A 27,377-nucleotide genomic window follows, 5' to 3' on the forward strand; every position below is an offset into this window, starting at 1 on the left:
TCTTTCTAGCCCGGAGACTGGTTTCAAGGGGCTTCGGGGTTGGCTCAGGCATGGAGGAGGGCAGCCCTGGTAGGACCCCGGGCCTGGCTGATGCAACCGGCACTTGTGAGGAAAGGCGTGACTGCCATAGGGCGTCGCGGCTCCGCGTTCCCAAGCCCAGTGGGCGGGGCCGGAATGTAGAGAAGGGCGCGGGGCGGGGGGTGTTGCGGGTTGTGACTGAATAAGAAGGAAGGGACTGGAATGGTTGGTTCAGCGCGGTTCCGTTTTAAGAGCCGCCTTTGAAGGATCTTACGTAGGTTTTCTGAGAACGTTCAACATTCTGTTGCAGTGCAGCTAAATACAAGCAAGAGGAAATCCTACTTTTTTTACTTATACTTTTTATTGATGGTAATTTTGAAAAATATATACAGAACATGCAACATATTAAAAAATACAGTAGGAAATAAAATCTCAGAAGTTATTTATATGCTGTATGCGCTTGCATTTATAAACAAAAAACCTTCATCCCTCTTCCATATGTTTAGGAGCAGGTGGGGCACATGGACCAAGGTAAGGAAATTACTTTTTAAAAAATGAACATAAAGTCTTTAACCAAGCTCTCACTTTCTTTACAGGGAAGACAATATGGACTCTGGTCCGCCAGAAAAAGTGCCACTGTTTTAAGTATAAAGACACAGTTTACGTGGCCTAATAATAATAATAATAATAATGGTTTGGGAATAGCTAATTATACTGGAAATGAGTGTTCAACTCCACCAAAACAGTGTAAGCTTCCATTTTTCCTATGTGAAACATGATAACCAAGGTCTCAGATTTAAATCCAGAATATAATGTTTCTCTAGAAAAGACAGACAGGTGCTCCCATGCTGGGGGCAAGAGAGCAAATGAAGTGCTTTTTTTAGCTGTCAGCCCTTTTAACCTCCCTCTCCTGGCAAATAATCCGCTCTCCTTTTACTTTGTGAGGCAGGTCATTTTTTATAGGATCCCAGCAAGCCTCATTGTCCATCTTAACTTGCCCACACTGGTGTTATACAATATAACAGCAGCGTACACCCCACTTGTTTAATCAGTTTAGCTATTAATTGGAGTACGCTTTATGTATACATGTGAGTATGAAAATCTTTTAAAGATATGAGCCACTTCTTCCCCATCCCAGCTTTTCTCCTTAGGGAAGGATATGCATTTAGCAATAGGAACAACTGTTCTGGAATATTTAGCAACAGCAATTCTATTGGGTGGGACCAACTACAGTCCACTTCTTCAGATGCATATTCTGAGTATAAATGCATATAATTTGGGGGAGGGGAAAACTAAAGATGTCCGCTGGAAATGAAATGTAGAAAAGTTGTTGCTAGCACAAATCCTGGCATTGACAAACCAATTAACAGGTATAATGAGCACAAATCCATTTGTTTCTGTTGAATCTACAAGTGACAGCTTTGAGCTTTTGATGTATTATAATGATTGGTTTCATGCTGCAGTCTCCCTTTAAGTTCCTTTGGTCCAAGATGACTACTCTTAAGTCACTGAGAGTCATAGGAGACTTATATCATAGCAAAGGTAAAAGTAAAGGGACCCCTGACTATTAGGTCCAGTCGTGTCTGACTCGGGTTGCGGCGCTCATCTCGCTCTATAGGCCGAGGAAGCTGGTGTTTGTCCGCAGACAGCTTCCGGGTCAGGTGGCCAGCATGACAAAGCCGCTTCTGGTGAACCAGAGCAGTGCACGGAAACGCCATTTACCTTCCTGCCGGAGCGTTACCTTTTTATCTACTTGCACTTTTGACGTGCTTTCGACCTACTAGGTGGGCAGGAGCAGCGACCGAGCAACGGGAGCTCACCCCATTGCAGGGATTCGAACCGCCGACCTTCTGATCAGCAAGCCCTGTACCACAGGCTTAATGTTTGTTATCTATACGCTTTCCCAAGTGGACAGTTACTCTGCCATAGTATGCAAGTGTGCTGTAGCAGCCATGAAATATTTATATCATAATAAACATCAAAATGGTTTAGAATTTGTATATATACACCAGAGACCATCAACTAACTATGCTATGGAAAGATGCATTCTTAATTGCTTGCAGAAGTCCGAAATGAATAGATACCTCTTCAGGATTCTCACCAAACTACAGTTCCCAGGAGTCTTTGGGAGGAAGCCATGAAAATTAAACTGCTATATACAGAGCAATCAACGTGCGTCTACTTCAGGCACCCCCAAACTTGGCCCTCCATATGTTTTGGAACTACAATTCCCACCATCCCTGACCACTGGTCCTGTTAGCTAGGAATGATGGGAGTTGTAGTCCCAAAACATCTGGAGGGCAAAGTTTGGGGATGCCTGGTCTAGTTAGGAATGTTTCGTTCCCGTGCAAGCAGGCAGAGGACTGCAGACTGATATGTTTTTACAGTATTACACAACGATAACTCAAGTTGGAAGTGCCCCCCCCCCTCCTGAAGTGCACAGTACAGAATATACGTGCTCAGGGACGGAGGGAGGCAGCTTCTTAACTAGGTCAATGCACGTCCTGTGTGCTAGGAAATGGAAACTAACGAAACCAAACGATGTCATGTACGTTTGGTCTTTTCTGCTGTTAACCGCCCTGTGATCCTCAAGACGAAGGGCCATACAGGCATTTAATAAACGATTGTGGAAGTTGATAACGTGTGAGAACAGGAGGGGAGAAGGAAAGCCCACCCGACGGCGGCGGACTCGGGTCCTGAGAAGCCCCGTGTAACGGCCCGGGGAGCGACCGTGCGGGAGGCTGCATTTCGGCCAGGCTGAACGGGGAAGCGGCGGCGGCGTCCGGAGCTCCGTCGGGAGGCGGCTCCTCGTGCGGGGCGCTGCGCGAGGAGGGGCCAGTGTTGCGTGTGGGGTTGGCGGCTTTTGTGAGGCAGCGGCAGCACCGGCGAATGGGGCGGTCCTGCGAGAGCCGGCCGGGGAGCGCGCCTTGGGAAGGTGGCAGCGGCGGCGGCGGCCTGAGCATCCCATTCCGCCTTGATGGAGGTTCCTCCTGTGCGTGTCCCTCTGCCTCTCCCACAGGTGGTGGCGGCGGCGGCGGCGGAAGTGACGGCCGGTGCGGGGTGCTTGTCGTTGGGGGAAGATGGCGACTGTGGCTGTGCTAGGCAGTGAAGAAGGTAAACAAGTGTGAGAGGGAAGGGGAGAGGCAGGGACTCTGGGAGGGGGCGGGTGAGGCAGGGGCCGGCGAAAGCCGGTGCCTGGACGGTGCCGCCGAAAGAGGCCTCGCTCGCGTAGCCTCAGGCGAGGAAGGGGCCCGGGCGCGATACCTCGGTCTCCGTGTAACCCCACTTCAGCCCCACTGTGAGGCTCTCCTCCTCCTCCTCTGTCTTTATGTCACCCAGAGACCCCCCTCTGCAGGTTCAGCGGGAAGAGCTGTGTCTTCAGTGCTGCTGAGAGGTAGGTGAAGCTGCCCGAGGATCAGCCGTTCCCCTCCCCCTTGTATCTGTTCATGATGTTTGCTGCTCTTTTTCTAGACCCAGTTAGTCAAAGTCACTCCCGTTCCTCTCCTCCCTGAGATATAGTATTTCTTTTTCTGGCTTGCCCTCTCCTCCACCATGTTTGGGGCACATCAGTTGGGGTACTTCAATATACTTCCCATCTCCAGGTTTTGAAGGACAGATGCTTTTAGGTGTAAGGCTTTTTGGGGTGCGGGAAGAGTAAAGGCAGTGGCTGTGATGGAACTGGAGGTTTTCATGGTAGCATCATCCTAGTACATATCGGGTTCAAGGGTTTTTCAGTTGTTCCTGCTGCTAATTGGATAGTTGTGTAATGCCTCTGGGTTTCAGTCAAGCATCTTGCCCTCTCAGGTGTCGTGCGGTATGATGAAGCTTTCTTTCCTCTTTCTAATTCCTCAGAAAAGTCACCCATGATGAACAGGGTGGGGTAGAAGATTGATATATGCCCTGGCATTTGTGTATGTGAGCATGCTAGTGATGCTTCCAGGAACACAGCGCACTGAAGTCTTCTGTGCTTAAAATGCACATGGTAGGGACAACAGTGTCATACACTTCTTTTCCATTAATCTATATCCATGTTTTGATCTCTGGTTGCATGCAGCCCCTCCTTTAGTACTTCACTGTGTGCTCGAGATAGTAAAGTGTTTGACAGTTTATCTTAGTAAATATTACGCCATAGTGTTTTAGTTCTGTACCAGGTGTATTGGAGTCACCAGGGTATACGCTAAATTGCCACAATTCTGCAAAATTTTGATACATTTGAGGCTTGATATGTAAAAATGTTATGGGATTTTATAGTCTCCGAAAACTATTTGCCATCATCTTTGGTTTCAATGCTTTTTTGTAAAAGTTGGATGGTATACGAGTGAAGAAATCTTAAAATAGTTCTTGAAGAAAAGAAGCTCTTTGTTTTGAGATGGTGTGTGCTTGCCTTAGCAGAAATATTCCTTTTTGAGTGTAAGAGAAAGAGCAGTGGTCTTTTTGAGATGATACTTGCCATAAGTCATTTTTGTAACTACTCTTATTAAAATAATTAACATGAATATATGTATTGCTCAGTTACTCAGGAACATCTTAGTCAATGAAAAGTTCTAAAGTTTATTAATATAATAAACTAACTAAATTGTGCGGCCCTGATTTAAATGTAGCAGCAAGGTGTCTAGTGATGCTGAAAGATAACCTTACAAGACTTGTTGTATAAATATTAGGTTAATTTTTTAACTTTGTTCACAGAGTGCCTCTAAAATATAGTAGTACTTTCTGAAACTCAGGCCTCAACTATTTGAAGGCCGTGTTGAAATTTAAGTTTGGCTCTTACTGGGCAAAATCCAGCACTGCTTACAGTGTTGAGTCTCTAGCCACATTACAAATTTGCACAAATACTAAGATGAAAGTTGAATAAAGGAAATTGTTGAAATATGGAAGAAACTCCTAATTATGACAAAAAAAGTTTATGGTGCATAGGATAAATATTTTTGTACAATAATTTATAGAGCCCATGGGTTTTCAGTTGGCGCTATTCAGAACTGTGTTGTCTTCTGTTAGTATCAATTTCATGTAGCTTTCAGAGATACCACCTGTCTAGTTGTTTATTTAGTGTGGGATCCTAATACTTTAGTTCTTAATAATATACTATCAAATCAGCAATGTAAATTATAGTATCAAAGTATTGCTCCTTTCATAGTAGAAGTGTGAAAATTTACTCAAATGCAAAGTTTTATAGCTGATCAAAATAGAATATAGGACCAATCCAGATCTGTCTTGTTTTGGCAGTGATTGTCATTTTTAAAAATGGTTGTTTCTAGAAACTTCTTATGGAAATTGCAAAATGTAGAAATAAGAAATAAAATGAGCAGGGCCGTCTTAAAGGGATCGGCCGCCCTCGGTGCCCCCGGTAGGCCGCCTCTCCTCCCACCTCCCTCCTGCGCTGGCCGCCCCTCGGGAAGGGGGGTGGGCGAGCGGGGGATGAGGGGCGTGGCGCTGCAAGGTGGCCGCCCTCCGGAGCCCCAGCTGGAGTGCTGGGAAGGGTGTGCAAAGCCCCGCGCCGCTCCAGCGCCACGCCCCTCATCCCCCGAGGGGCGGCCAGCGCGGGAGGGAGGTGGGTGAGCGGGGGATGAGGGGCGTGGCGCTGGAGCGGCGCAGGGCTTTGCGCGCCCTTCCCAGCGCTCCAGCTGGGGCTCCGGAGGGCAGCCGGCTTGCAACTTGCCCGCTGGCGCGCGAGCGCCCGCCCGCCCATGGGGGCGGGTGTGGGTTGGGGAGGGGGCGCCCGGTATGCCGGCGGGCTCGCGGGGGCGCCCCTGGGGGGCCTGGCGCCCTGGTGCACCGTGCCACCCAGCCCCTATGATGAGGCGGCCCTGAAAATGAGCAACCCAAACATCACCCTCAACTATAATCTGCTGCTTTTTATTATGCATATATTTTGCTTTGTAAATTGGTTAATGCTATAATTTCATTAGTGGCATTTACATGTACACAGATATGTATAGTGCAATTATTTTTTCTGAAACAAGAACAATTTACTGAACATTCTGCCTTACATCTGATTGTAGGCAAGAAATGAAGAATAATGTAGTGTAGTTTGCATACCATGGCAGCTTTGATTCCAACCCCATGGTAATGGAGGTTGAAATCTTTGTTTATTTACCAATGATTGTTTTCATACATGAACAGTCTGGTAGATGGTATGATTTTGCAAGCCATCTGCCATCAGTAGAATGTGTTGATTATATATTCTGTGAAACATCTCTCTTCATTCACTGTATGTGCACTCACTGTTGTGGTTGTACATCACAGTATAATGTACCATTCAGTTACCTTAAAGAGTGGCAATGCTTTGGCCTTCCTTCATGTCTCAGACTGACAGCTTAATTAAATATTTTTGATCAGAATCATTGAGCACCTATCAGTGGCGGTGGCATCTTTTTATAGCATTCTCATTGACTCCTCTTTTTGGTTGTGTGGAGCAATGGTACTTGTGTCAAATTAACTGTTGCCCCTCAGGATATGCTTGTTTGTTCCAGATTGTCTCCACAAGAAAGTTTCAGTGCATTCCTAACCATTTCTACTCAGAAGCAGTGTTAGAAACCGAGATATGAAAGTTAGGAGCTAAATGTCACCTTAAACCCAGGTTATGGGTGCAACAACAGAATTTCTAGGCACACCTTTTTATAACAAGAATACAAAGCTGAAAATGAATGAACTTCAGCTAAAATATTATGTTCATTTTTCACATGGTTTAGTCCTTCCCCTGCTCACCTCTCTAATACTGTTAAGAGGGTCTCCAGTCTTCAGAGAGTAGCTAGAAGTGGGGAGGCAGAAAAGGGTCCTCCTTCCACTCTGCAGTTTTAATCTGAAATCTTAGGCGCAGCACTGCACCCAGAGCTGAGAAACTGCTTGCGCTAATGAAAATCCTTTTCGCAAAACACACCTGGAACAATGGGAGTTTCAAACACTGCTCAGAAGTAAGTCCTATTGAATTCAGTGAGTCTTACTCTTAGGTAAATGACATTAGGATTACTATCTTAATCCTATTTTCATTAATTTTTAAGAGGCTATAACTCTTGGTTAGCAGTTGTATTGAGGGAGTAACTCTTGAGTCTCACATCTGTATCTTTCTTTACACTCATTCCTCCAGGTTATTTTTGTGATTTGTATCCTACTTGACATCAGTTCAACCTGTTGTGGCCTGGTTTATTCTATGTAACAAGCATTCATACCAAAGGGAATCATCAGAAATCATTGTGATCTATATTACGTTTCTGCAGAAAATGAGACACATTTACCGGTAACTATGAAGTAGTCTTTCGGTAATCTTCTTTCAACTAATCATCCTTCATCTGAACTTCACTCTTCATAATAGCTCTCTGTTCCTTGTGTTTGGAAGCAGTATCCTTTTCTAAATTGCCCAAGAGCAGAAAACAGTTATTCTAGATTTTAGCAGTGACATACTGTGACTGGCCAAGAGTCTTGGTTACCTCTTTATTTACTAAAACATTTAGCCAATCCATCCCAGTAGCCACCTAGAACACCGTAAACTACTATTTTTCTGAGAAATTACATATATAAACTCATTGTGCTGTGTTTTCCTCTGTATTGGGGTTGGGGAATCTGTAGCCCTCCAGAGGTTGCTGGTCTCCAACTCCCAAAATTCCTGGCTGTGTGCCATGTTGGCTGATGCTGATGGGAGTTGTAGTACAAAACATTCAGAGGATCACAGTTTCCCTACTCTTACACCAAATGTAGTTAACATTGACTTCTAAGTTGTTTGCAAAAGCAAATGAGTCAGTAGAGATAGCAGGTGTCTATGCAGATTCAGATGCTTAGTTGTCACTTTCACAAAATTCATTGTATGCAAAATCAATGATACAGAAAGAGCAGTGGTAGAAGGCTCAGTTTGGGTAAAGGGCAAACATGCTGATTCTGTGAAGTATGAAATGTCAACCACATTTTTTGTCGATTTTCCTGATGTTCATGCTTAAGTAGTAGTGCTTCTAGAATAGTGAGCCAATTCAGATTCCTTTTTCATAATATTTGAATGGTTTACCTCAGTGTAACTAAGTATCAGTTGATATTTCAGGTTAAATGTTAGGGCCAAAAATATAAAAGCCTTTCTAAATAATACCAATTGCCTAAATGGTCATTCCAGAAAATGATTGCCACATCAAAATTACACCAAATTCAGATTGGCCCTGTCCTTTGATAGACGTGACTCACTCTGTATATATGACTTGCATTCTTGTTTCTACCCCAAAATGAGCAGTTTCTCACCTTAACAGATCAGTTAATACCTGATATCTAATTATAGTACAATTTTAGTATTATGTGGTGCTGAAGCACATATACTAGTACATAAGACATATAGAAGGTTGTAAAAGGGTATAATTGCATTACATAATAAAGAGATAGCTAACTTTTGGCCCTCTGTTAGACAGCATGGCCAATGGTCAGGGGTGATAGGATTGTAGGCTAACAATATCTGACAAGCTATAGGTTCCCCACCCCTGGCATATTACAAAATAAGAGTTAAAAATGTGGATTGGTTTTCTTATCAGATAAGAAAATTAAAGGTGTAGGTGGTGTAGGGTTTGAGACTGTTGGGCATAGCAACTGCTGTTGATTGTGGTTGCAATCCCATTGTACTTTTGCTGTTACTAAACATACGTGGCTTATTGAGAACAGTGAAGGCACAGTGGCTGCATTCACATACTACAATGATTAGGCAGAGTTATTGGCTTATTATGGTTTATTAGGAATGAACAATGTGCTTCTACACCCTGTTGATGGCTTCCACTTCACTTTTCTCCCAGTGCAAGAAACAAATTAGAAAGCTGCAGTTAAGCTTGGCCACTGTGATAGTCACTTGGGATTGTTGTTTGTTGCTCCCTATAAAGAGCCATGATTCATAAACCAATACAAACCATGGTTTCAGGCCAGGTTGTAATCATGGCATGTAAGGGAGCAATAAATCAGGATTCTGGGTTTGACTGTCATGGAAATTGAGACTCCATGTCTTGTTTCTCCTGCTCACACTAGAGGTGGTGTGAAACAGGAATGGATGGGTAATATGCTCTTTGTTCCCAATAAATAAGCTAGCAACCCTGACTTACTGTGATATGTAAGCCTTGCTAACAAGGAGTAAATAAAATTAAGGACAAAGATTCTAAGAACAACTATGCTTGAAGGTGGTCATTGGGGAATGATGATGTAGTCTTACAGAAATATTAAGTGGTATTATTATTTTGCTATACTACTGTGTTTAACAATATGAAGGTACGAACCAGTCCATGTAAGGTTTTACAACATAAGTTATAACTTTCTGAATTTGAATTCAAAGGTGCCCGCTTCTGTTTCCAAAATGCGCTTCTTAACTCCACTGCTTGCCTTTTGAATTTTTATTTGAATAAGTGCTGGCAACCTTGGAAGCACTTGGAGAACTTGCCAACATTGTTTTTAAAACACAGTGAATTTAAGCTTTCTAAATTGATTGTCTGCTAGCAGTATTTACTCTCAGTGATCTGCGTATGTGTTAAAAGTAGAGGAGTTCTTCCAACATTTTTCATGTTTAACTTGGTGTTGCAGAACAAATTAGCATGCTAAAGATGTCACTTTTTCTGATGGGGCCCATAACATGTCATGCTGCTTACAAGATGGATTATCTGCCTGTGCAAAGATTTTCCATGGCAGAATATACCATGTCTGTGTACAGGCTGTGCCATGGAAATTGCCTGGTTGACATATGTTAAAATCCTGCCAAAGTCCACATTGCAAAAAGCATGGTAAATTTCATTTTTTTCCTGCAGGGAGGAGGGGATCCTGGAATGGATTGTCCCTCTCACTTGCTCCACTAGGCAGGCCAATATGCAAATTAGAAGTCACTACCTCATGTGGGGAAAAGGGATGCGGGTGGCGCTGTGGGTTAAACCACAGAGCCTAGGGCTTGCCGATCAGAAGGTCGGCAGTTCGAATCCCTGCGACGGGGTGAGCTCCCATTACTCGGTCCCTGCTCCTACCCACCTAGTAGTTCAGAACCACGTCAAAGTGCAAGTAGATAAATAGGTACTGCTCCGGCGGGAAGGTAAATGGCGTTTACATGAGCTGCTGTGGTTTCACCAGAAGTGGCTAAGTCATGCTGGCCACCTGACCCGGAAGCTGTATGCCGGCTCCCTCGGCCAGTAAAGTGAGATGAGCGCCGCAACCCCAGAGTCGTCCGCGACTGGACCTAATGGTCAGGGGTCCCTTTACCTTTTAACCTCATGTGGGAGGCAACCTTCCAATTTTCTCCTGCCTAGTTCCACACAGGTTGGGCGACAGATGTTTTCTGTCATGCCATTACTTTTGAGGAGGTCTTCATGAATTCATTCAAAATTAGAGCATATCTACCAGCCAAATATATATTTTTTCTACAGCTCAGCTTTCTAGTCTGCTGTTCTTAGCAGATTCTTTGGCTGGGGAGCAAAGGTTGTCCATGGTGGCATACCTCTTCCTACCCTGATACAGGCTTGCTTACTGGAGGCAGAGCTTCCTGGACATTAATAAGAAACAAAAAGAAAATATTTAGCAATAGATTGTTGTGTCCCCTAAAGAACTATTTCGGCCCCCCCACCATATTTTCAATCCAAATAGTACAGGTTTTTTGTTGTTGTGTGTTCTTTGTGATATTGCCATGAAGTGTCGGTTCCAGGTAACATTGCTGCTTACCAGCTTGTGTTTTTAATTCACATTTGAAAGTTTTTTCTAGGACATGAGGAGAGATGTAGTCTGAGTATATCACAGCACTTGAACAATACGGCTGCTACACCAAAATGATCTCCACCATGGCAAATTGCCTATGCCATGGCATACTATTGTGAAGCTGCAGCAGTCTCAGCTGAGCTTGTGAATGACACTTTTTAAGAGTATAGTTCTATCTGCTTTAGGATCCTTTCATTTGCAATAGCAAGAATTATCCTACCTTGCCACTTGCAGATAGCAAGACTGATTTTGTCTGCCAAGTTCAAACCTAACACTCTGCCCACTATGCTAGATCTCAACCAATATATGTAATGCAAGAGTTTGGAGATAAAAGTTTTGAAATTTTGCTGTAGGTTATTTTCATGTACAGCTTCTCCCTTGTCCCTTCTCCAAAGCAAAATTTCTTGTATTGGTTATTGAATTGTTGTTGTTTTTTTAAAAGGGCAATTAACACTATTCACAAAGCATGATAAACACAAGTTTTATATGTTTCTACATTTTCATGAATCTTTAGAAATCATAACATTTCTTTATTTACATTTTTCCCCAGGTGATTCATGGCAGGGGACGTGGAAGGATTTAGTTCCTCCATCCATGACACCAGCGTCTCTGCTGGGTTCAGAACACTGTATGAGGAGGGATTGCTTCTTGACGTCACTCTTGTTATTGAGGACCACCAGTTTCAGGCTCATAAGGCATTGCTTGCCACCCAAAGTGATTATTTCAGGATTATGTTCACTGCTGATATGAGGGAGCGAGATCAGGACAAAATCCACTTGAAAGGCCTAACTGCAACAGGCTTCAGCCATGTTCTCCAATTCATGTACTATGGAACCATTGAACTGAGTATGAGCACTGTTCATGAAATCCTGCAAGCTGCCATGTACGTCCAGCTTATTGAGGTGGTGAAGTTCTGCTGCTCCTTTCTATTAGCAAAAATATGCTTGGAAAACTGTGCAGAAATTATGAGACTTTTAGATGACTTTGGTGTAAACATCGAGGGCGTCAGAGAAAAGCTGGATTCCTTTTTGTTAGAAAACTTTGTGCCTCTCATGGCCAGACCTGACTTCTTGTCCTATCTGAGCTTTGAAAAACTTATGACTTACTTGGATAATGATCGTCTGAGCAGATTCCCAGAGATAGAGCTCTACGAGGCTGTTCAGGCTTGGCTGCGGCATGATAGAAGACGCTGGAGGCATACCGACACCATTATTCAGAACATCAGGTTTTGTTTGATGACACCATCCAGTGTTTTTGAAAAGGTTGGTGCGTTTGAAAGCAATAGATAGAATTCATCATTACGTTTAGGGCAGCATGCTGTTAATAGGTAAAATTTCCAGAAATAGGAGGAGGGAAAAATAAGACACTGTTTTAGAAAATGGAACATTGAAGTCGTCAATGTCTGAAACAAGTGCCATCTAGCTTTTAGAACAAAACAAAACAAAATCCCCCAAATGCAAACTAGCAGGATTTACAGCCAGGAAAAAGGTAGGTTTGCAGCTTTTTCTGATTGTTAGTGATAGAGAAAACCTCATAAACAAGTACAGCAAGGTGACAAGACTACATGTATTGTAATCAGTGAAACAAAATATATTCCTGCAGCGGGGAGGGGATCCTCTGATGGTTGTCCCTCCCACTTGTTCCACAAGCAGGAATATGCAAATTAGACAAATTTTACCTCATGGTATGAGGGTAATGCCCCCTGTTTCATTCCTGCCTTGCTGCAGTGCAGGTTGAGTAATAATTATATGCTGTCGTCCTTAGCTTTGTGAGGAGAGGGTTGACTTTGTTGACCAATTCCCTGCGGGGGAAAAGAGGTGCACTTAATTACAGAGAATTCAACGACAAGAAAGTCTTGAGTCGTCTGTGAGGGCTCACAGCCCCCCTTTTTTGACTGATTCCTCGGAAGAAGAGGCCAGAGGAGCAGAGGTTACCCATGGTGGTGGGCTGTCTCCTTCAGTGTATGCTCAAGTTTGCTAAGAGTTTCATCCCAGGAAGCCAGCAGAGGCTGTGGAGGAGGCGATGGCTGACCTGACGGAAAGGCAGTTAAGATGGATGCTGGCCTTGCCCCTGCCTTCCAGTTAGCCCACTGAGAGAGCTGAGGTTTTGGAGGGTCTGCAGACACTGAACTTTGTGTCATCCCCTCATCTAGTGATCGACAACACAGCTCTCAGCTCCCAAATTTTGCTGGTGGATCTGACATATTGGTACAGGGCCTGGGGGTTGGTGTGGACCCAGTCCCTCAGATGGCCTTTTTGCACCCGCTCTTTTCCCCTCAACCATGGCCTGGAGCCCAGCCCTAAGTCTTACCTCAGGTTTGGGCAGGAGAGAGGGCCTCACAGTGCACAATGCTCCCTTTAGTGGTGTGTTGGGACTTCAAGATTCCTCAGTGACAATTCCTGTATAGGCTCTTTCCTGCTGTTTTGGGGGCGGAGAGCTATTCCTCGCCTTCCTCCTCTCCTGGCTGTAGTGATGCAGCAGCTGTTTCCAAATCCAGGTGGTGATCTAACCTTTGCAAGTATAGGGCCACCTCTGGGCAGCTGGAAGAGGAAATCTCGGTGCCACTAAAACACTGGGCCAGAAGAGAGGGAGCTGAAGCAGCTCAGAGGTCTGAAGGCAAGTCTATTCCTCTGCCTCAGCCTCCTATCAGCAGCCACAGAGTGGTGGTGCCAGGCAGGGGCTGCAGAGCAGGCAACAAGCTTTCAGACTTGTGATCGGCTGTGGGTGAATTGGAGGAGGATGAAGCCACTGTATCCGCCATGGCTTCCAATAAGGAGGAGGGGAAATTATCAGCCAGTGAGGAGGAGGAGGTGCTTTCTGCACCTTTGTCTTGCTTGTTTTCTACCAAGGATTTTGCCCTCTTAAAAAGGCATGTCATATCTTAGAGATCCCTGCTCCTAAGAACATGGGGTGGGAGGAAGGAGCCTCTGAAGTGAGAACTACCCAGCCCTCCAATCTCATTTGATACCTTTTCCATCTGTTTTCAAGAAGGCTCTGCCAGCTGAATGGGCCTGAAAGGCTTTATACCTTTCAGTCTGATACTATAGCTAAACTAATTACTTCTCCTGGGTGCCTGTTTAGTTTTGATGGCACAGAATCATAAAATTGTAGAGTTGAAAGAGACCTGGAGGATTGTGCAGTCCAACCATCTGCAGTGCAAGAATTCTACCCACAGCCATCCCTGGTTGGACTTGAACCACCAACCTTCTGGTTGATAGCCAGACACACTAACCCATTGCACCACAGGAGGGCAGCAAGGACAATGGCAGCCAAGGACACAGATAAATTAGCTATGAACACAGATGATAAGAGGACTGAGATCCTGCTGAGGCGTGCCCATGAAACTACTACATTGGAAATTAGGGTGGCCACAGCCTCACCTTGATGGCCAGGGCCTCCCTAAAATGGGCAAAGACTTCTGGAGGAGGCCTGGCTAGTAACTCCCACGTTCTATAGAGCATTTGAAAGCTGGAGAAGACAGCTGCCTCTATGGCTGATGATGGCTTAGATGTCATGTAGTAAGGGCCATGACAGTCAATGTAGCTATTAGGAAATACTGTACCTATGGTTTAAGATGTGGAATGCAGATTCCAAGTGTTAGGCAGGCCCTTTTCTAGGGGGCAGGCTCTTTGGTGACCTGTTGGAGCCCTACTTGGTGGAAACTAAGAATAAGAAAAACTGGGGGGTGCGTAGCTCCTTTCAGCCCTCCAAGGTTGCCTATGGTTCTAAAGACAACAGATGCCTGCGGTACTAGTGGGGTCGACAGAGATTCTATCCCAGGCAACAGTAGAACCAGTTCTCCAATTCCAGAGGCTCTGGACAGAGTCAGCAGGGAGGAAAGAAGTCAACTCAGACCAGACTCCCTAAGTCAGCTACAGGAACTTCCAGTTGAGGGTTGTCTGTAGTAGTTCTTCCTTTGTTGAAGAGAGATGACAACAGATCAGAGGGTTCTGCAAACTGTGAGGGAAGGGTATACTCTAGACTTTGCCTACTTACCTTAGGACCATTTGTGATTTCTCCCAGGTCCAAAAAGGAAAATTACACCATCTGGTCTTAGCAGCCATTCACCACCTGATATCCACCAATGCTATAGAGCTCTCATCCCCAAGTGAGCATTGCTACGGCTGCTACCCCATATTTATTCTTCATATTCCCAAAGAAGAAGGGAGATTTCAGGGCCATACTGGGTTTGAAGAGGGTGAACAGGCACATCCGGAAATGCAGGTTCAGACCCTTCATACCATCTTGGAGCATCATATCAGCTGGAGACTTTCTTGATAGCATTTCTATATCACACCTATACCAGTGTGGTCCAGCAAAACTCAAGAGTCTCCTACCTTTCCCATTGTCAGCCTATCCAGAGTTGACGGTGGAGAAAGCTACCTGCCCACACCGTTCAGTGCAAAATGTTTTATTGCCTCAAGACACAAGATAATTCAAACACATTATACACTTAGTAAGAGATGCTGGTACATCATAAACTATTCTACTAAGTACAGTAACCTGGTCTTAGAGGTTAAACTGAAGAGATCCAAATATACAGAGAGGTCCAAGTTTTGGGAGAGTTCCACCACCACCACACACCACATTGCTGCTGAATGCAGCCTTGGTTTTATACCTGCTAATGCACGTATACCTGTAGACGTTATTTGAGTTATGCCAGAGGCCTGTAGCCTTGAGCTGTTTCAAGAGGCCCACCATACTTGACATCCTAACCCTTAACAGAAATCAGTTGCAGAGGAAGGGCAACTCGAAACACAGACCAAGCAGTGCAATTTCGCATATATTCCAAAATTACACCAACACCCCTTCTATTGGGCTGTTACCTTGAAATATTTCAATCAGTGATACCTAACTGAAAAGTTGCAGACTTGTTCTTTTCTGCAGATACAGGCTTTGTAAATATATCTGCCAGCATAGACTCTGAAGGACAGTATTGGAACTTAACTAGACCTTGCTGAATATGATCTTTCACATGATATGGGATATCAGTGTGCTTTGTTCTGGGGTTACACAGCTCAGCCTCAGTAGTAGAGGGCCTACTATTTGCTTGTTCTTCCTCTTGCTTCGAATATAGCCAAAGAAACCCTTTTTATTATTTTTACCCTCTCTTGCAAGCCTGAGCTCATTCTGAGCTTTGGCCCACCTGGTCTTCTCCCTTAAACCGTTGGCTACTCATGTGTGCTGTTCCTTCATGATTTTCTTTCATTTCTTATACATACCCTTATTAAATCTCAGCCCATTTGTAAACTCCTTTGTGTAGCCACACTGTTTTCTTTAGATGCCTCCCATTTTTCTTCCTTGTTGGAATTTTGCATTCCACCCCCCCCCCCCCCAATATTTCACTTTTGAGGAACTCCCATCCATCTTTGACTCCCTTCTCTTTGAGTATGTCTGATGGGATGTCACCCAGTAATTCCATTAGCTTTTTGAAATCGGCATTCTTTCTTCTGGAAAGTGTTTTCCCCAGTAGCTATTACATCAGCACATTGAGTGTCACAACTGGGGGCACTCTCAGCATGTAAGGAACTGTGCTTGTTTCACAAAGATTCCGTGATGCAGAAGTTGGTCCCCACGTTTTAACTCAAGTTTTCATAGGAGCCAGGATGTCATCTTATCTTCTTTCTGTCCCCATTCTAGATCGGACAAGGGGAGGGAATGGTACTCTGGACTTAACAATGAGCACTGCATATCTGTCTAAAGAGAACAGATCCTACCTGTCTGACTCCCTGTTCATCTCTTTCCAGCCACAGACCATGGGAAAGAAGGTTTCAACTGCTACACTTTCCAGATGGCTGACAGGATGCATTTCCAAATGCTATGTGGTTTCTGATTCGGCCTTGCTGGCTGGGGTCACTACTCACTTCACTAGGAGTACCTCTGCTTCAGCTATCTTCAGCACTTTGGATATTTGTAGGGCAGCCACCTATTCTTCTCTGTCTGTCTTTGTGAAACATTACAGGATCAATATCTATGCATCTGCCAAAGCTTCTTTCAGTAGGTATTACAACAGGTGGTTCCCTAGTTAGGGGTAGGGTCCACAGCTGGCTCCACCTGACAGTAGCTTTGGTGCATTCCATCCAAGGATTCCCTACCCCTGGCAGGAAATTGTGATATTGGACCTTCAATGAAGGTCCATTTTCTGCAGGGGATGGAAGTGATCCTACCCACTCTAGGCTAGTTTTGGCTATTCATTGCAGCTTAGACAAATTCGTTTATATACTTTTTTTTTTAGTATTCTCCTCAGTTCACTTCAGTTCAGTTTTGTATTGGGTTTTTTTAACCGAATGTTCCTCTTTCTCAAGAGTTGCAGTTCTTGCCTTTTTCCTTTTGCATCCATGGCATGCAGTGCTTTTGTCTGAGATTAACATACTTTTTACTGCGCTGAATTACCTTGTCAACTGGAGGTGTTGCCCTCTCACCGTGAGGTAAGATCTGTCTAATTTGTATATTCCTGCCTGTGGAGCAAGTGGGAGGGAAAACCACCTAAGGATCCCCTCAATCCCCTGCAGAAAATGGACTTTTGCAGGAGGTCCAATGTCACAATTGCACACAATGACTTCTTTTTATAAAGTGGAAAATCAGAAATGCAAAAGTGTATTAGAAATATAGGTGTTACTTGATTTTATGTTTTTAATTCTACCCTTGATTTTATATTGTTAACCCTACCCTTTTCTTTATTGATTCCCATGGAATCAATGGAGGATCTAGGTTGATGTGCTCCAGAAGTAGAAATGAGCTCTGTTATGGCTCTTTATTTTTTTCAGCTGTTCCTGTCATTTGTGGCTGAAGTTTAAGGCAAATGGAAGAGTCTACTCTTGCTGGGGCCTTTAGTACCAGTTCTCTTTCTGTTCCGTCTCCTCTTTGTTGGAAGAGCCATCTCTGATTATTATGGGGCTTAAAGCACCCCTGTATTTCTTATAATTATTTATATTATTATTATTATTATTATTCTAAAAATATAGATTTCAAGTGTCAAAAGCCAGGGTACAGAGGCACTTCTTCAGCGTTCACAGAAAGCTGTATAATAATGTTGCCAGATGCACCTCTGTGGGAAGGGATTTCCACAGCTTAGGGGTTGCCACAGAGAATGCCCTCTCCTGGGCAGTGGAACAATCAATGAGGCCTCCCGTGCCAACACCCAACAGTGTCTGTAAATTAGGAAGTGGTTTTTCAGGTGTTTGGGGTCTGAGTTGTTCTACCACAGGAAGCTGAATTCTCAGTCTGCTTGGAAAGTTACTGTATAATACTGTTCCTCTTTTAGGTTTGGTCTTCTCCAATGACAGAAGTGGGAGGTGGTAAATGTCTGTTTATAAAAGTATTTACAGTGGTACTTTGGTTCTCAAACTTAATCCGCTCCAGAAGTCAGTTCCAAAACCAAGGAGCGCTTTCCCATAGAAAGTAATGCATAATGGATTAATCTGTTCCAGACTTTTAATAACAATTCCCAAAACAGCAATTTAACATGAATTTTACTATCTAACGAGTCCATTGTTCCATAAAATTAAAGCAATAAACAGTGTACTGCAGTCACACAATCAATCAGTAGCTGAACTGGGTTCCACATAGTCACACAAACAAAAAAGAGCCACAAAAACGCAAAATAAATAGCAAAAACAGACAGACCTCAGCGTAACACTCCAAACGGAAGTGTGGCACCCCAAACGGAAGTGTGACACTGAAATCGGAAGTGTAACACTCCAAACGGAGCACATTCAACTTCCAAAAAAAGTTCGCAAACTGGAACACTTTCTTCCGGGTTTGCAGTGTTTGGTTTCCAAGTTCTTTGAAACCAAGACGTTTGAGAACCAAGTTACCACTGTATATACTTCCCTCTTGCAGAACATCAGGGAGGTGTACCATATAAAAACATTTAGAAACAATACAAAACTCATTAAAATGACTGGCTGTTGTGCACTGGATTGAGGTCTGCATTCTTTACAGGGGCTGGGTTCCCTGAGGAATTAAGAGACCTTTGGAGAAGCTTGTTATTAGGAGAGTGGACTGCAGTTTCAATCAATCAGTAACAAAGCTTCTCATTCAGGAAGACTAGCAGTGGCAACTTCCTTCTAGGTCTAGATATGATATTTCAAGAGTTGGGCAAACTTTGATTCTAGGAAGCCCATCAGTATGGGGCAGGAAAAATGGGAAAGCAGAAGAGAGGAAAAGGTTAGGTGGAATACCACCTCAACTTTGCAGCTGTACATGGGGGGAATCCTGGCTGGGAGGAGGGGGAAGATCTCTTGGTGCCTAGTACTAAACAAGGATCAGCCAAATTACGAAGTAGATGGGTTTTTTCTTCTTCTTTATATTAAGAAAGCAAATACATTTTCAATAGCATTTTCCTCTGGTGGCTGTACACAGCCTGTGTTATCTTGTACACAGAGTTCTGTTTAAATAGAAGTTCTAAAGTGTCAGTACCTGTGTGTAATCAGACATATTTCTGCACTTGTTATCACCTGCCACAAGTACAAAACTATCATTAGAAAGATAGGGTTATATAAGATTCTGTAACAGTGACCCATCAAGTAAAGCTGTCATACCAGTTTGACATTTTTCTTTGTATTAGGACTAAAATAGTTGTTCAAAAGAATATGCAAAATGTTTAAATCCATGTACATTTTGATACTGATATGCATTAGAAGAAACCTAATGATATGGTTGATTTTAAAATTAGGTTTTTAAGTCAGGTGTCCAAATGCCAGCCTTATACATTTGTATTTTCATGCTAAGATGCGTTAAATAATTTCTTAAGTTTAGACTTAAGTTCTGTGAGCCAATAGAGTGAAATAGAAGCCTTTAAAAGACCAAACTAAACAACCAAGAATGACACGTATATTTTCTAACACTTATCCCTAATGCCACACTTTTGAAATTTATTAAATAAATGTGTTGTATTCTGATTGTTGTGTACTGTAGTCATTGGTTACAAACATTTGATGTATCTTTTAAACCTTATTTTGCTTTTCATACATTATTCTCTTTGTTGACTTGCTCACTTTTTATGTTAGATCAGCATATGTGTGTTTCTCATCCATATTTTCTGTTTCCATTTATATTACAGGTAATTCACAACTTACATGCACTTGTGCACATTCAGATTTACATGCTTGACAAAAAATGTTAAAAAATTCAGAAGGGGTTGAGTTTCTGGGGAAAATTACTTTGGCAATCCCACTTCGCCATGGAATCCAGTGTATTCTTACTATACACAATTTTGGCTTTACGCATAACCCCTGTGTAAGTTGAGAGCCACCTGTATTTATTAGTCTATTCTGTATCCAAAATATGGTTGTCTTGGTGTCAGTTCACGGCATAGTATCTTAATGAGATGCTTCCAGGCCTACATGTACATAACCCCTTGTGTCCCTGCCCTAGTTCTGAAAAGAAGAGAGGGACCTTCTTCTCCCAGTGACCAGGCTTTTTGTACTTTTTATTTCACTGCTGTTCCTCAGCTAGTGATCTGTTGCCGTCACACACAGTCCCATCTTCTAGCAACTTTTGGGTATAGTCTCCAGTCCTTTCTCAAAATCCAGTTTCCCCTGGCAGTATCTATTTTCTCCTGAGAACTCTCAAAGAAATGCAAACGCTACATGAGTGAGGATTATTTGAAGGTGGGATGAAGAGAGAAAGGGCTAGATGCGAAAGCCAGAAGTTGATAGAAATTGGGACCCAGTGTGGCAGTGGTGATTTTCTAAATAAGCAATATCAAATAAGTCTAAGCAAAATCTCGAGCCTGGATTGCTTTCTCCTGTTTTCTGGTACAGGCAAAGAAAGCATTAGATGAATAGTGTATGATTTAATCATTGGTATATTTCTCTTTTAGAGTTCAGCTTCTAGAATAAGTAACCTGCTCAAGGAAGAGCAGTATATGTATGGAAGTTACTTCATAGTTGGGTATTCCCTGGAATGAAAAGACTGCATCCACAATGCAAAACTGTGTATGTATCACCTAACAGTTAGTCCCTGACAGTTGGTATAACTGGGTTTCATAGCAAGTGGGAGGACTTGCTGGAAGTGGGTGTAACTGAATTCCAAACAACAGGTGTTTCATAACAAGGCCCAATCAGTTGAAGCATTCTTAGGATAACAATGCATTGTGGATTCATGGACTTCTTCCTTCCTCTCTTGCCAGGGGCTCTGACTTACCCCCTACATGGGGGGAGGGCATCATGTGATGCATCATGTAATGCATCTATGATGCAGCATTGGGTGGGGAGGAGGCGGAGTGCAGTGCTGGGCTCCAAGCTTGCACCCAGCAGGGACAGGGCGTGTGGAGGGCGATCTTCACCCTTGCTCGTCCCAGCCCGGTACCGGCTCCCGAGTGTGGGTTGGGGTGCACAAAGGGCATCTGGCAGCAGCAGGGGGTATCAGCCCCCTCAATATTGGGGCTGGGTCCTCTGATTCAAAACACAGAGGGCTGGAGCCCCCAGTGCCCCCTATACCTGGCACTGGTGCCTCTTGTATGGGTAGTCCTCCTTTTCAGTTTCAGAATGAGCTATGGTAGCAGCAGACTTGGCACCAAGCCATTGTTTGCAAACCTGCTTCTAATCAGTGTATCAGATTGAGTTTTTGTTTAAACTATAGTAAGGAAAACTTAGGTCTACTGGTAGTACTGAATTTAGTTAGTCCCCAAACTGAAAGAACAGGAGAAATGCCAATGGGAGAGAAGATGAGCCCAGAAGCACTACAATTAAGGTTACATTGGGTTGTGTTACATCTGCACCAAGCCTGTGCCAGTTATTTACTCAGAAGATGTGTATCCACAGATCTTCAGCTTGGCCTGTTCTTGTGTTTTAAAAACTGTAAATCAGAATAGCTGCCGGTCACAGAAGTATGCCAATTTGTGAAACTACAAATGCAGGGATAGGAGATACCGGTAGGTTGAAAGTTTTGGAATAGTATTTATTGACAAGGAAGGGGTGATATTCAATTAAGTTTTAATGCAATTAATGGACCTAACTTAGTAATGTTTATTAATTTTAATGGGCCAACACTGAGTAAAACTTAGCTGAATACCAAGCTACTGTCTTTAATGTAATAAAAGGGGAGGGTGGGGAAGGAATCCTCTTATCCCCACCCCTCCCTTCCTAGTGGTACCTGATAGCTTTCAACAGTACATTATACGGCTACAAGCTTAATTACTAAATATTGTGCTTAATAGGCAAGGATTAATTTTCATTCATCAGGACAAATTTTATTCATTGGCACTGTGAATTAAGAATGCATAATTATTTTGCGGGCTACCGTATTTTGGTCAAAGGTGTGATTCTGAAGCCAACAGTGTTAAGGATAAGCTTTCCTTATAACTGGTTTGTTAAATTCCAAGTTGTCAGACAACAAACAAAGATTCTCTGAAACAAAAAGTATATTAAGGGCATGAGTTGGATGCTTTGCTCAGGCTGCTTCTAGCTCATGCACGTAGTGGTTTGTTCAGGGTAGGGGTGGCTAACCTGTGGCCCGAAAATATGTTTCTGAGGGTTATGCCTGAGCAAGCCTAGACTAGTAATAGCCTTTGCTAACAAATGGCAATTAAGATAGGAGATAGAAAAGACTTTTGTCCTAAGAGAAGCCTGTCATATTGAAAACAAATTCAACCAGGTTGAAAATGAGGATTCATAGCTGCCTTTCGTTTTACTGATAGCAAAGGGAGACTTCTCCAAATTTTATACTTAGAGAAGTCTTAGATTTTATGAGGAAGTCATTATTTTGTAGCCTGTGGGAGCAAGTTGTCTTGGAATGCAAATGTTCTTTAATGTTAGTTACAGCTTGTGGAGTGGGATGGTGTAAGTTCTGCCAAATTTATGTGAATGTTGACTAATCTTATGTTACTTGGACTGCCAATCATTATTCAGTTGCAAAGGATGAAGATTTGAGGATCTATATTCAACTTTTTAGTTGCTTTATCAGAAATTTGTGCTGCTGCATGTGTTTACATTTCCTCTATTGTAGTAACTTTTCGTCTAAGCTACTACTTTGTTAGGTTTTCCATGCAACTTTGACAAACTAAAAATTGGATATATTAGTAAGTAAGCTAATAAAATCAAGAAAATGCACTTTGTCCAACCAGATGCCTCTAGGAGTAGAACTTGCGGTTGCTCCTAGCAAACTAGCTGGCATACAGTACTCCATATATAGCCATTATGACTTAATTAAATAATTTTTCTAATCTTTTAATGACTACTGGCATACATTGTTGCAGTGAATTTCATAAGTTAGTTATGTGTCATGTGAAGTACTACCTTTTGTCTGTCCTGAGTCTCCTACCAATTCCATTCTAGTATTATGGAGAAAAAATTGTTCCGCAAAGTTTTTGGGAAGCAATTTCAAATATGTGTACTAAATTCCACTGTAAAAAATCAAAGACACTCTAGAAACTTTCATAATGCAATAAAACTAGCTGTTCAGATTACTCTAGTTTTCTGATTTGGTTTTTCACAATGAAAAAAAAGTAAAGCATTTCAAATGTTTCTGTGATCATTTGTATTTGCAGTATTCAGTATAGGTTTGTAACCCTATCGATAAACCCAGTGTACATTTTTTCTTAGTCTAATGACTAACTTGTGTTCACAGCCAAACCTCTGTTCACAGGTCATTCATTGTACCACTAAAATTGAAACAAAAATACTATCTATTTACTACAACTTCATTTGATGTTGCAGGAAAATAAAGTACTTCTAACATTGATTTCCAAATACGTGAATATATAGTATTCCATTGTATATGTATTTAAAATTAAGAGAAAGTGGGGCTAGCGCTTGGTCACAAAGGTTCAAAATGTGGTCATTGTTGGAGCATGTTTTTATCTTGATGCCTCTTTGTATATGACTGAAATGCACATAGCTCTAAATGCTTTGGTAGCTTGATTCTTTGGTTAAGATCAGTAGGACTGTGGTTGTTAATGTGTAACTTCCTTGAGTGTAAGATCACAGCATCCATGAGGCAGTGGTGAAAAGTCACTTAAGGATGATCTTATCTCAGTTGCCTGTTATTTGTTAGATAATAGAATCTAAACCCCCGTAAAGGTAAAGGGACCTCTGACCATTAGGTCCATTCGTGTCCCACTCTGGGGTTGCGGTGCTCATCTCTCGTTACTACCGAGGGAGCCGGCATACAGCTTCCAGGTCATGTGACCAGCATGACTAAGCCGCTTCTGGTGAACCAGAGCAGTGCACGGAAACGCCGTTTACCTTCCCGCTGGAGCGGTACCTATTTATCTACTTGCACTTTGACGTGCTTTCCAACTGCTAGGTGGGCAGGAGCTGGGACCGAGCAACGGGAGCTCACCCCGTTGCAGGGATTCGAACCACCAACCTTCCGATCAGCAAGCCCTAGGCTCTGTGGTTTACAAAAGCAGCTCATTTGACGCCGGAATGGCTCTTGTAAATCTACTCCTGTCATGCCTTTCAACACTTAGTAAAGAGGTGTTTTCACGGAAACACCATTTACCTTCCCGCTGGAGCGGTACCTATTTATCTACTTGCACTTTGACGTGCTTTCCAACTGCTAGGTGGGCAGGAGCTGGGACCAAGCAATGGGAGCTCACCCCGTCGTGGGGATTCGAACTGCCGACCTTCTGACCGGCAAGCCCTAGGCTCTGTGGTTTAACCCACAGCGCCACCCGCATCCCTTTAAACCCCCTTACAAGCAGCAAATAAAGTCTTTCTTGTGAAAGTCTGTTCTGTAGCAGCAAGGTAAAAGGTCTTGGTGTAAATATGTAGCTTTGCTGTTAAACTTATCAAAAGTTTCCTATAGATCTTGGAAGGTAGAACCAACAGTTTTCCTCCTGCCTTAAAACAGTCAGCTGTGTGACCAAAGCTTGTTGGGCTCAATGAACATCAGAACCGGTGGCAACCACTAGGTATATGCTTGCCAGATTTGTTTGCAAGAGTGACAAAAGCCCACTGTGAAATGCATGGGCTTGCTGGCACGCCACCAGGAATTAACTGAAGGAGCTACTCAGCATTTGATGGCCTTTAAGGACTTTAGTAAACATTAGAGCATTAGGAAGGTAGTGGAATTCCTTTAGAGGCTATCTAAAACTGAATTGGGTTCTAAGCATTTAAAAACTGCCATGGAAAAAGCAAGTTCTATTTAATCCTTTTTGCCAGACATCTCAAGGTAATAGTTAAAAGGTTTTCTGGGAACAATCAATCAGATGTAAAAAAGAAAAAGAAAAAAAGATTTCATTAGTTATGAGTCCTGTTGAACATAGGCAGGGCAGTTAGATAGAAAAGTGACAGAATAAGAGGTGCCCTTTGTCAGAAGGTTCAGCAGGCTCTGTTGGACTTATGGGACTTATTGCTGTGATTAGGTCATGTTTCCCTCCTCATGATTCAATTGTGTAAAATTAGGCAGCATAAATTTCTTCCTCATACTGTTTTCCTTGGTCAATACACACGTGTGTTTTGCTCTGTCCTTAGGTGAAAACATCGGAATTTTATCGTTATTCCCGGCAGTTGCGGCATGAGGTGGAGCAAGCTATGAATTACTTCCATAGTGTGCACCAGCAGCCTTTGATGGAAATGAAATCAAATCGCATTCGTTCTGCCAAACCCCAGACTGCAGTGTTTAGAGGAATGATAGGACACAGCATGGTAAATAGTAAAATTCTCCTTCTGCACAAACCAAGGGTCTGGTGGGAGTTGGAAGGTCCACAAGTACCGTTACGACCAGACTGCCTTGCTATTGTTAATAATTTTGTATTCTTATTGGGCGGGGAAGAGTTGGGGCCAGATGGTGAGTTTCATGCTTCCTCCAAAGTGTTCAGATACGATCCAAGACAAAATTCTTGGTTACGAATGGCAGATATGTCTGTACCACGCTCAGAATTTGCTGTTGGTGTTATTGGAAGGTATATCTATGCAGTGGCCGGAAGGACAAGAGATGAGACATTTTATTCAACAGAGCGATACGATATCACAGAAGATAAGTGGGAATTTGTGGATCCCTATCCAGTCAATAAATATGGACATGAAGGAACTGTTCTTGGTAACAAGCTGTACATCACAGGTGGAATCACATCCTCGTCCACATCTAAGCAGGTGTGTGTATTTGATCCCAGTAAAGAAGGGACTGTGGAGCAGCGAACAAGGAGGACTCAAGTGGTCACTAATTGTTGGGAAAACAAATGCAAAATGAATTATGCAAGATGCTTTCACAAGATGCTTTCTTATAATGGCAAGCTTTATGTTTTTGGAGGCGTCTGTGTAATCCTGAGGGCCTCTTTTGAGTCTCAAGGGTGCCCTTCCACAGAGGTTTATGACCCAGAAACTGATCAGTGGACTATTTTGGCTTCTATGCCAATTGGTAGAAGTGGTCATGGTGTAGCTGTGTTGGAAAAACAGATAATGGTTCTTGGGGGCCTATGTTATAATGGTCACTACAGTGATTCAATTCTCACTTTTGATCCTGAAGATAATAAATGGAAAGAAGATGAATACCCAAGAATGCCCTGCAAGCTAGATGGCTTACAAGTTTGTAGCCTACACTTTCCTGAGTATGTGCTGGAACATGTTAGACGCTGCAGCTAAAATTTAAAAAAAAATACAAAACTATTTATAATTTGGTGGGATGGAGGGCTGGGGTAAGGGAAAGCAGATTTAAAGCCCACTGAAAAAAGTGTCTTGTGTAATATGCCACTTAAATTAATAAAGAGAAAAAAGAAGTGTACAGGGAATGCATCTACCAAGTTTATTAGGAATGCTAATACCTGTGTTTTCATACTGATTTTATTTTTTACATGCTATTACTGTGTTTTGAGAGGGGAAATTGTTCTTCCATTTCATGTGTTTTAACCCCATATACTATGTCCATTCTGTATGAGTGAAGACAACACATGCTTTAGGACGCACTAGAATACACTCTGTTTGCAAGGTGGGTCAAAAGCATATATGTATTGTGCATTTTTATTTTTTAAACTGTCAGGATAAAATTCAGCAGCCTTACTAGAACAGAGCCTGACTTCCAATGTAGCAGTGAAAGGGGCCTTTCAATTTGTTCCTGTAATTACTTGTTGTTTAAATGTTATTTTTATTTCCATTTATGACTCCTCCCAATCAGGTTTGACACTCGTCATTTTTATATCAGTGACAATTTAAAATGGTTTTCTATTTATTTTTCTATTTCTATTCAGTTTATTTTAATGTACAGTAGTTCCAGTAAGTCTGCTGAAAAAATAGGTTTTTGAAAAAAGAACACTGAAGATTTTCTACTAAAATAAATTATAGGCTGCATTTGTCTGCGTTGTGGTTTGTGAATAAAATATATCTATATATATATATATATACATACATACATGCATACACTGTAAGATCAAAATGAAATGCATATTTTTATGTGCAGCTGGAAGTCTATTTTTAACTAGTGGACAGATATGAGCTATATCTGTTTAATTTTAGCTGTTAATAGCACCCTTTCATGTATTTAAATTTGTTGGGTAACTGGAGGCCTCGTTCATATCAATGTAAACTTATATTTGGTATATACTGATTGATTCAGTAACACTTGAACTCCTTTATAACCAGGTGATAAAAATGTCGAAGCTAACATTTTTGTTTTTTATAAAGTCAGATCCCAACCCGTAGTCTTCAGTACTTGATTCTAGAAATACAAATCAGAAATGTTTATAACAATCACTGCCTCTGCTGTTCTTGAAGGATGGTAGAGCTTTTTAG

The 27,377-nt window shown here is 42.6% G+C and overlaps 1 protein-coding gene across 8 annotated transcripts; it reads left to right on the forward strand.

Moving 5' to 3' along the window:
• Window positions 1–411: 411 nt before the first annotated feature.
• Window positions 412–27,282, forward strand: KLHL15 (kelch like family member 15). Of its 8 annotated transcripts, none has more exons than XM_033147234.1 (5): window positions 423–549; window positions 3,038–3,132; window positions 3,871–4,000; window positions 11,252–11,963; window positions 25,125–27,282. In XM_033147234.1, exons 4-5 carry the CDS (start codon window positions 11,259–11,261, stop codon window positions 26,232–26,234), a joined length of 1,815 nt encoding a protein of 604 aa, XP_033003125.1. In that variant the 5' UTR covers window positions 423–549; window positions 3,038–3,132; window positions 3,871–4,000; window positions 11,252–11,258; the 3' UTR covers window positions 26,235–27,282. The 8 variants fall into 8 exon arrangements, with proteins under 8 accessions (XP_033003132.1, XP_033003125.1, XP_033003130.1 ...); XM_033147236.1 differs by lacking the exon at window positions 423–549 and adding an exon at window positions 3,358–3,412 and having other exon boundaries at window positions 2,791–3,132; XM_033147235.1 differs by lacking the exon at window positions 423–549 and adding an exon at window positions 3,374–3,412 and having other exon boundaries at window positions 2,791–3,132.
• The last annotated feature ends 95 nt before the right edge of the window (window positions 27,283–27,377 follow it).

The sequence above is a fragment of the Lacerta agilis genome, chromosome 4 (genome assembly GCF_009819535.1).
Source record: "Lacerta agilis isolate rLacAgi1 chromosome 4, rLacAgi1.pri, whole genome shotgun sequence".
NCBI classification, from domain to species: Eukaryota; Metazoa; Chordata; class Lepidosauria; order Squamata; family Lacertidae; genus Lacerta; species Lacerta agilis.

What these genes read in the sequence shown, in the direction of transcription:
- KLHL15 (XM_033147241.1), top strand. Translation starts at nt 11,259, where the DNA reads ATGGCAGGGGACGTGGAAGGATTTAGTTCCTCCATCCATGACACCAGC. An exon ending in CATCCAGTGTTTTTGAAAAG is followed by an intron (nt 11,964 to 25,124) that starts GTTGGTGCGTTT and finishes CTCTGTCCTTAG; the next exon opens with GTGAAAACATCGGAATTTTA.